At 32.9% G+C, this 10,664-nt stretch overlaps 1 protein-coding gene across 1 annotated transcript; it reads right to left on the minus strand.

Annotated features, from left to right (window-relative positions):
- Positions 1–329: 329 nt before the first annotated feature.
- On the minus strand, positions 330–6,440 carry LOC123711242 (membrane-associated progesterone receptor component 1-like). The gene is made up of 3 exons (XM_045663732.1): positions 6,113–6,440; positions 2,168–2,317; positions 330–500 (listed from the first exon to the last, which is right to left on the minus strand). Exons 1-3 carry the CDS (start codon positions 6,438–6,440, stop codon positions 412–414), a joined length of 567 nt encoding a protein of 188 aa, XP_045519688.1. The 3' UTR covers positions 330–411.
- Between the last annotated feature and the right edge of the window lie 4,224 nt (positions 6,441–10,664).

A 10,664-nucleotide genomic window follows, 5' to 3' on the forward strand; every position in this document is an offset into this window, starting at 1 on the left:
CGTTTGCCTCCTGCTCTATTAAAATCGACACATAGAGCGAAATATGACTACCGTATATAAATCTCATTCAACGTTATTTACGTATTAAAGTCATAGTTGGCGGTAAAACTAGACTCTTTCAATGTTTTGAGTGCACTGTAAACCAGAATTAGCTGAGAGCGAAAGACTTTTAAGATTACATCTATGTGTAAATAGTATTTTCTTTTTTATTAAAAGCAGCATTCCAACATGTAAAGAAAACGGTCTAAAAAATTATTTATTCATTATTCTGATCAGTTCAAACCACCATTTCATTGGTTTTATCTTAGCTTAAATAATTAAAAAACATATTCCAACAAACAATATAAATGGTTTATTTTACAATATAAACAAAAATAACATTACCCAAATGATATCACAATTATAATAAAACTATTGTGATTTCTTGTCGTCAGTCTCTTCGTCGTAATTGGTTGATGTTTCACCTGGCTTCAATAGTTTTCCAACTATGTGATATTTTTCTGGAAATAATTTATTATATTAATTTCATTTCTTCATGTGAAGATATTTAGGTTATATATGAGCAGAAATTAGCCACCCCAGTGGGTTAGTCGTTAACGTATTCTTGAATCGTTTGGTAACGTGGTTAGAAAAACAGAAGGCTAATCACTGTTCTACAATCAATAAATCTAAAGCAGAAATTGAAAGAGTTTCCGGCTCTTGGTATATTTATGAAAGACAGTCCTTTATAGTTTTATATGTAGTACATAGAATTTAGCTTCATAACTATACAATCACTGACTATCACTCTTATCACTATATCGGGACCATAAGTAGTCAGTCATTATCGTTAAACGTAAAATTGATCACGATTTGATAAACGTAAACATTTGTATTTAAACTATTAAAGTGTTTAAGCATATAGGCATCGGAATATTTAGATTATTGGGTCTGGGAAGGATTTCTGAACGATATTTTTCTTTCACAGGCACAATTCTTACAAATAGAAATAACTAGTCTGTATTCGGTTTGAGGTTCAGTTTTGATAGCCATGCGGCTATCGCTCGGTCAATTATACTCATAGTATTGTGAATTTGTGGCACCAGGTTCTCGTAACCAAGGCGTTGCGAGTGCTTAATAATGTCTCCGAAACAATCGATATTTTTATACAGAGAGAAGTAATTTAATTTAATTTAGCTAGTTGTTAATAAAAAAACACAAACAGCGTTGTTTATTTAACTGTTATTAGCCGTGTAGTTGTAAAGTTATAAGTAAATGATTTCGCCACAAAGGCTAGATATTATGTAGTAATGATTTTTAGTCTCGTGTATGAAAGATCTTTCACAACTATAGGTAACAGTTTCTAGAATTCAACGCATATACCAAAAACTCGTTCGCGTCTTTAAAGTTAGTTATGGTATTTGAGGAAGTTTTACTTATAATGTGTTAAAAGTTTTATATTGAGTCATTTAATACAAAGAATATTGATTAATTAAACAAGATTGTAAAGTCATAGGTAGGTAGGTAGATATATCGTTCATAAACTTAATTAAAAACAAGAAACGTATTTTAATCCCTTATGCTACATAGCACAGATGCCTTGCCAATGGCAATCTAGCTCAATTATATATTGGAAGCATGTATTATAATTAGTCACTGAGATACAAAAAAAAATTAAGGATGTATTATAATTATATCATACTTATTTTTCAAAAATTACATTACCGTAATTTTGCATTTATTGTATTCTATCATAATATATTTTTACATGTAATTGTTATCACTATATATATATATTGTTATATATTGATGCATTTACATTATATGTAATATTTCGAAATGTAACAAATAAGTCGGAATCAATTATATGAGATTCAATCGCTAATAATATTTATTAACACACAAAACTTTAATCATTTAGCCACATATAGACCACATGTAATTAGAGATATATTTAGTTAAAATAATGTAATCCTATAAGTAACACAAATTAATAAAACAAAAAACAAAAAAATAACCTAAAAATAATATAACTAAAATATATACATGGAGTCCCTTTAGGCAATGTTTCGAAGATACTCTAATTCTTTGTCGGAATCTAAAGTTGAATCTCCTTAACCCAAACGTTGATTCCTAATAGTTGTTTGATATTTTAGTCTGACTTTTGAATGTAAAGAAATTCTTTTACCCCTGAATTGGTCTTCCCATTCCTTAGCTGATGAGATTTCGTCAGCTCCCAGATCGCTGATATCATCGTATTCGTTATCGGATGCAGCTACCTGACCAGTAGCAAGACCACGTGTGGCATCACGTCCCGCAAACGCCGAGTATGGACCTCCTGAAATATAACAACGTATATTTAACAATTTGCACGTCGAGCTGTCTATTTAAAATACCTACTTTGTTAAAATAGGTCTTTAGATCGTGTGAATATAATGAATATGATTATTATAACCGTGGATCTATAACTTTCTTTGAAAAAAAATAGTTTTTCCTATATTATGATCTTAATCAGTAAATTGCGTATTTAAAATCGTAAGTACAATACAAACTCTTCTCGGACGTATTTTATTGATTTAATATCTATGGTACTTAACTTCCTGTCATGCAAGAAGTTTTTCTCATTTTAGTATTTATAATGAGTTTAGTATTTATTGGCTTTGCTTTGATGGCTTCGATAGATAAGCCAATTCAATTGTTCTGCGGTTATCCTTAGTTACATTGGTAATATGAAAATGAACATTTGATTAGAACATTTGTTGTACATAGCGAGATATATTCCTGAGAGTTTTGAGTTACCTTGTAAGCAACTATCTGTTAATTGATTTTAACTAATACTCGTGTGGCTCTTTTATAAAAATGTGAATGACGTTAAATGCTATAACATATTATCTATTCCGATTTTTTTTTAAATATTATAATCAACCCGAAATTTTAAAAATGATAACAACAGCGAACCTACATTGCTGGCATATATAATAAATTAATGATTTACTAATTTATCTTAACGTGAAGTAAGAAAGATTTTTCCAACCTGTATAGTGTATACAGAAAAAATATATTAACTTATATAAATATATAGAACAGTTATTAGTTAGAAACGAACCTTTATATCATTTAAACCAGTAGTAATACAATCTGTTAGGTCTGGGCCTCAGATTTCTGTACCTGTTTCGTGATCATTTGTTCTCCTAATAGGTAACTAGGTGTTTTGGGTCTAAGCCATGCAGGTTGCCTCACGATGTTTTCGTTACCGTAGAGTGTAAAATGCGGGGTTCTAACCTGTTGTAGGTTGGGGTTTGAGTCGTAGGCAACACATAGATTGCAACACTACTGCTCATTGTATTAATTCACGCAAGCATTTTAAGCAGCAAGCAACTTTTATTTTGTACAAATTTTTGTTGTTTTAGTTTAGTAGCAATACATTCTGGAACGCGTGTATCATTGAGTAAATATAATTCGACTTTGACCCCAGTTGAAAAAGTTGTGCGAGAGGGACAACACTAGTTAGCAATGAGTTTTTAGTTTACGTAATATTAATTGAGTTTAATGTTTTATAGTACGAGAGTCAATGACTTGGTAATTTAAATAATGCTATTAAAGTTAATAAATATTTGTACATACATATTTTATAAAGATTGAAGATATACTTATGAGCGATGAGCATGCAAAATATTGGGTACTTATTAAGAAAGCAGTATTTTTTGCCTTTGTTTTTATAGTTAAGAGTAGCGGTTCAAATATACAATATTTCTATTTATTTCTGTAAATAAAGTGTTTCCTAACATCAAACCAAGGTCTGATGAAACAGTGAATAATTTAAAAGTTTTTATAACAATTTTGCTACAAGGATAAAATAAATTGCTGTAATTATTAACTTTATAACGTAGTTAAGAGAAATATAATATATCATAACTGGCGAATATAGTTATGGAAGAAAATTCCATCATCCGTCTTTCAGACCATTTTATATATAATATGTTATCGTAGTCTCTTTGTAATGTACTAAGAATACGCAGGGGTTACTCTATAGTCTATAGAGCTATGATACAATCATTCTATTTGGATAAAACTTGTATTAAACACCGGTTTATTCGTATCGGCTTACGCTAGGCCAAAGCCCTTCCGCGCAAGAGAAACAATTTTGTGCGAATTGAAATACGTTTTGAAAACAATTGAATAGTTGTTTTCTTCATATCAAACTGTCTTATTCAGATGTTTTATAAAGATAATGATAACAAACAAGATAAAGTTTATTCATTATAAATCATTACAAAACATACTAATACTTTTTAATGTTACCGAAATTGCTTCAAAAATAGATGACAATACATCAAACACGTACCGTTTTAATGAATAAATAAAACAACCAATATGTTTTAATACGCGACCTGGCTGCCCTAATTAACCCTCTATTCTTCCTGTGCCCGTAACTGTAACAGCGACAACGTCACCAATCCCGACATTTTAGTATGCATTCCCACAATATCCGTAACGATGTTGGAACCTTGGAGTTGCGTGCTGCAAAAAGTTATCGCTGTCTGTTTGATTAAAGAAAATCTTTCTACATGCCAGTATAATGTATTGATAGCTTAACTATCATATCTGCTCCTGTTTATTGCCTACTTCTTGTTTCTAATCTCGAGCCCGATCTTCTGTGACCTAACTTATTGATAAGAAATGTTCAATAGAACTCGCTTAATAAAAGTCAAAAAAGTCAGCTTTATAAGTTTCGATAGTTCCTAGAATTGTCTACAACGGGCCTAATTCGTGCTGTTTTAAATATTAAGATGCCCGCGTTCAACGCAGATTAATGTAAATTTTCCATCTAAAAATATTATCAAAGGTCCACGTCAAGCAATGACTTGAAATATTTTTGACAACGCATCATTAGTCAACAATTTTGCACTCTATCATTTTTTGTTCAAGTGTCTAAGTAATAATGATAAATGCAATTTTAATAAGTGTTTATTTACGGTTCTTAGCGTAAACGTTTGGTTAAAGAATGTTTGGTCACGTTCATTTAATTACAAAGTGCGTAACTTTGTAATTCAAAGGATAAAACATTCAAATGCGTAGTGCACATTGAAGGAGACGATTACGAAAAATATCTGCAATGTTAAACGTAGGACGAAAAAAGGTCGTGTTTTGTTTTTAATTTGCAAACGGCGTGGCAATAACAACTCGAAATATGGTATGTTACGGTAATGAACGAGGTGTTAATGTAAAATAAAAATCTCCAGCCCAACACGAGTTTAAATATTACAACATTCATCTTTATATTGCGTCCTTGTTCTTATCCGTATTTTGTCCCCTTCCCCCATATTCCGTCTTTTCATTTCACCAATCACCATCAAACGAAACACGCCATCAATTGTTTTCAACATCTTCAAGGTGGAACAAACTTGTTTTAATGACTGAGATGATGTCTCTAGGCAATAGGTATTCCAGTAAATTTTCAACGATACATGTTAGGTACGTAAGCAGAAATTCTGAAAGCTATTAAGACTTAATTTACGTCTCATAATAAGGAGAAAGAAATAGAAGTCTTTTATAATTTATCCGTTCTTGTGTCGGTTATTAAAATCAGGTCGCGCCATCCTGCGTTTAAAATACCTGTCATGCAATGCTAAACAAGTGACGCATTGTAAGTTGAATATTAATTCTTACATAAGCCTGCATTTGACTTTCAACCATTGCTTAAAAATACTTTCTGTCTAATTGTCGTTGTTTGATACTTAATTTGTTTCGGTCTGTTGGCAATAGGTATTTACTAATTTAAAATGTAAAAGTAATTATATATTATTATTTTTATATAATGAAGGAAATGACAACTAAACCATTAATTTAGAAACCTGTATGTAATGTAAGACAAAGAGTGTATAATATGCAAACACATCAGGTTTGTACTATACTTGCTAATACACTAAAATTCACAAGTCAATGTATATCCATCAACTGAAATAAATAGGTCATTGATATTGCTCTCGAATGCCACAAGTTTTTTATAGCGTAAAGTCTTATTTAACAACGAATAATTCGAAGAAACAGTGATAAACAAAATAGAGGTTATATTCTTAATTAACCTCAAACATTGTTTCGTAAGTCAGATGTAATAAGGAAAACAGCTTACCTGGTCCATAAAATCGTTTTCCCGCAGTAACGTCGAATATAATGCTATTAACAGCTAATAATACTCTGCCATCTTCATTTGTGCCGTCGTATTTTTTCAACTCGGCAACTGTCATGTCTTTCCTTAGCTTAGGCATCGGCGGCGGGATATTCACCGGCTCAATTGTTTCGAATTGCGACCTTATTATCTTATACAAAAGGTACACAATGAAAAATATGAGCACTAGGTTAAGGGGGCTCGTTAATTCGTCCCAAAAACTAGATGTGTCCGTTTCGGCCATTTTGAGCGTGTGCGTTTTGCAAGCGGTTGAAGTGGACTGAGTTATCATGCGAAGGTCAACACGTATCGCGTTTGTATTGTCGAGTATCAACGTAGTCTGGGAGCTGACTAATAATTTAGAAAGGCTGATTTCGCATATTGAAATACTTTTTTAAACTCTTACCGGCGTTACTAGCTACTACGTAATGACAACAATACACAGTAATGAAACAAAATTAACAAAATTTTAAAGTAAAAAGCAAAATATTTAAATACGCGTAAATTAATTCATAATACTAGTTTTATGTTATCTATTAAAATTACACTATAAAATAGTTCTAATTATACCATAAATGTTGTAATCATCGCGCTTTAAATAACATGATGAAGTAATGGCGTACAAGTTGGATGTTAAACAGTCTAATAGGTATGGCGTAGGCACGATTTATCATTAACATGCTGTAAGAACTGTTTAGGATATTGTTATATGTGCATTTGACATATTTATAAGCACTTGTTGTAATAATTTCATTAATTCTAAGCTCTTTTGCTAATGTTAGCCTTGACCTTGTATAGCTGACATATTTTTAATCCCCCTAAAGGACACAATTATTGAAACAAAAATATTAATTTTAAAACTCAGCAGTTCAAGGTCTAATCATCGGCCACCGGCAATTCTTTCGACGCAAATGAATAATATAACAATTACTTTGCGATATCAGTATCGCAACCTAGTAATACATTTTGTGAGTAACAATATATTTCATGTTTTCAATATGAAAAAATAACAAAGACGAAAATTTATCTGTTTTTAAATTATACTAGCATATTTACAAGGCCAAATATGATCGTAATCTTTTAAAAATTGGTACGCCGTTTAATTGAAGGACCCTTAGACGTATTGGTTTGAAAATATCTTGACGGGCAGCTGTAGTGTGTAGCGAATATTTATGCAGGGGTCACTGATGTATAGTACTTGAATAACGCATTTGAATAAGAAAACTGCTGCCCGTAGGAGTCACACAGGGCCAAAGTATCTGCGTCTGTTCAATTATTTTAACTCATGTGTGGTCACTGATCAGTCATATGTCAAGTTCTAGTCAACAGAGAATTGAATCCAGAGCCTTCATATTTGTACAAAATAACATATATTTTGAATAAAAAACAATTCGACTTTTTGGGTGTAAGGCATGTCGGTTTACTCACGATGTTTTCCTTCATCGTATGAACGAGTGTTAAGCCTGTACGACAAGATACCGTACCCGTAAGACAGAAGAGATAACTGGTACACAGACGGAATTTGAATCTACGACCTGAATGAAGAGAAACCACTGCAAACGAGATAATGTAAAACTAAAAAACTTTCATCAAAACATAAAGATAGATCAACAGTTTACATTTTAATGAAAAATGTTTTATTAAAAAGGGCTCCGTTGACGTCAATACCACGTAAGATTTTGTAATAATTCAAAAGGTCAACGGTCAAAAGGTCACGAGTTCTTAGACTACGTATGTTTATTTGTATGCAATTATTCGGCTGCTCGAACAGAGGAATAGAATTGAATTTAGAAGGCGAAGGTTTTATTTATGTATTCAAATAATATACAAAATCTTTTCTTTAAACTTTATTTAAGGATTCAAAATGTATATCAACTAAATCTAGTTTACCTACGTATCACGAACATTTCTTTCGGTTTACGTTACGAGTAAATTAAAGTAATTATATTTACATACATCGCAGTATTAGCCTAGAAAATACCAGCTTAATACTTAATAGCTTGTAAAACTTTCTCATCCAAGAGTTTTGCTATGCACCAAGAGATTTTTATATTTATGCTACTAGCAATGCCACGCGGTTTTACTGGCGTAAATACCGATCTCGTCGCAGTGGAAAGTCTACTAAGTCGGACTATATATATATATATATATATATATATTTGTTTTCATAAAAGTTTTATTTTCTCAGTTTTTAATTTCCTACTTTCAGATAATTAGACACTTACATTCATAATCTCACCATTATATAGATTTTACTATACAACCAACATAAAAATACTCTACATGTATTAAAAAGATTAAAGATAATTTTTGAAATCGGTCCACAAACATGCATACAAAAATGCAAATGTTTTCTGTTTTAAATAATAATATTAGTATAGATTAATACTAGCTTGTATGGTGAACGAAAACCATCTTAGGAAAACTAGCATTAGTAACACTTAAAACTGGAGGAGCAAACCACATTTATATCGCCTCATAAATCAGCATAGTTTAATATATTTTTTTATATATGTAACACAGTCGTAACGCTTAAGTTAAAACGTTATTAACTTACCACTAGTGTTTCAATAGAGAAATGAAATACTTTTCCCACTTCTCAACCGAAAATCACACAAAATCACGACCAACTCCAAGTTAAAAAAGTCAAAAATGATAATGACATTTTCATTAATCATTCCAATATAACCCTTCATATCCGTTCAATTTGTTGAATGCACTATACTCGTATATGGGAACGCTGGCAATCCTTAATTAATTGAGTGAATACGCAGCGTATAAAACACCCACATATTTAATTAATCCACATGAGGAATTCGATATTAATAATTCCTGTCTATCTTTGGGTCACGTATTGTTATTTCCTATTAACATAAAAAATATTCTAAAATAAAGGTATTTGAGACTTGTTTGAGTGTTGCAGATCAGCTGTTTTTGTATAAAGTTGTCAATAATTTATATTATTATCCGAAGACTGTGCCTTCCTTGAGCTTATTCACGTCATCGCTAGATATTTTTTCTAGAACTCATTCTAGAGTATGTCGAGAGCACTATTCGTGGTCACTGGGGCGAACTATACCGTGCAAGGCTTGGGTGCATTTATACGATTCTTGGCAGAGGCTGTTGAAGCGAGTCAGCGACTCGTTAATTCAAGGTTGGACTGCAGAGATTCGGTTGGTGTCGGGATCCGCGGTGTGGTTAAGGCTTAACATGATTTAATAAGCTGTGTCTGCACCTATACGTTACAGTAGTAGTAACTATATTTAGATACGCAAGCTAAAAGCAAATCTTTTGGCCGACCTATATTCAATAACTTTATTTATTACATACGAATGTTGTGTGTTTAATCTTTTTATATGTCTGCCAAGTAGAAATGTAGACTAAAGTAGAACTTATCCGTGCGATCAAACAGAGAAAGGAGACATTTGGCCAACACCTCCCTTAACTTTTGAAGACCATAATGTTGAGAAAAATTGCAGGATAACTCAATTCTGGTAGGCGTAAAATGTCCACTTGGCAACGGAACTTGTGAGGGGCCAAGTGTGTGGAACAATTGTTTAGATTGGCAATTAACAGGGTGATTTTCGGACATTGACTGCCGACTTTCAGTTGGAGAGCAAAAAGAAGGGATAAAAAACGAATAAATTCCTTTTTCAAAAAGGAAGAGTACTCAATTCAACAGAAATTATTTATAAGATTAACATATTATAATTACACAGAAGTAATTGAATATTAAACGTTATTTAAGTCAAATACAGGAGCGAAATAGGAATAGACACGAAGTACCTAAGCGTACCTCAGAATCTCAAATCACATATAGTAATACAATGCGATGCGTAATATCACTATTATATGATACTTGAAAAATCAGTGGTTTTTTTAAATAAAATAGGGGGCAAACGGGCAGGAGGCTCACCTGATGTTAAGTGATACCGCCGCCCATGGACACTCTCAATGCCAGAGGGCTCGCGAGTGCGTTGCCGGCCTTTTAAGAATTTGTACGCTCTTTTCTTGAAGGACCCTAAGTCGAATTGGTTCGGAAATACTTCCTTGAAATATTTGAAATACAAAAATTGCCTTGAAAAACGCTCAGTCGTGGAACGTCGGACGTCGAGGTGATACGGGTGGAATTTTGTAGTTTGCCTCGACGTCCGATGCTGAAACTCAGCTGCAGGTATTAATCCGAACAACTCCTCTGAACACTCTCCATGGTAAATGCGGTAGAAGATGCAGAGTGACCCCACATCTCTACGCAACGCCAAAGGATCGAGCCACTCGGAGAGGGATTGGTCATCGACGATTCGAACCGCTCTTCGTTGGATACGGTCAAGTGGAAGGAGCTGGTACTGGGGAGCCCCCGCCCAGAGGTGAGAACAGTATTCCATGTGGGGCCGTATTTGCGCTTTATAGAGTTGCAAGCGGTGGCCCGGAGTGAAGTACCGTCTCGCCTTGCTGAGGACACCAAGCTTTTTGGAGGCTAATTTAGCCTTTCCCTCCAAATGACCGCGAAACTGAA

Source organism: Pieris brassicae, chromosome 6 (genome assembly GCF_905147105.1).
Source record: "Pieris brassicae chromosome 6, ilPieBrab1.1, whole genome shotgun sequence".
Classification (NCBI taxonomy): domain Eukaryota; kingdom Metazoa; phylum Arthropoda; class Insecta; order Lepidoptera; family Pieridae; genus Pieris; species Pieris brassicae.

Bases quoted from the DNA above. Each gene is read 5' to 3' on its own strand.
- LOC123711242 (XM_045663732.1), bottom strand. From the start codon at position 6,440: ATGATAACTCAGTCCACTTCAACCGCTTGCAAAACGCACACGCTCAAA. The intron at 2,318-6,112 runs GTAAGCTGTTTT...GTTATATTTCAG, and splicing joins AAAACGATTTTATGGACCAG to GAGGTCCATACTCGGCGTTT. The intron at 501-2,167 runs GTAAAAGAATTT...AATTATTTCCAG, and splicing joins ATGGGAAGACCAATTCAGGG to AAAAATATCACATAGTTGGA.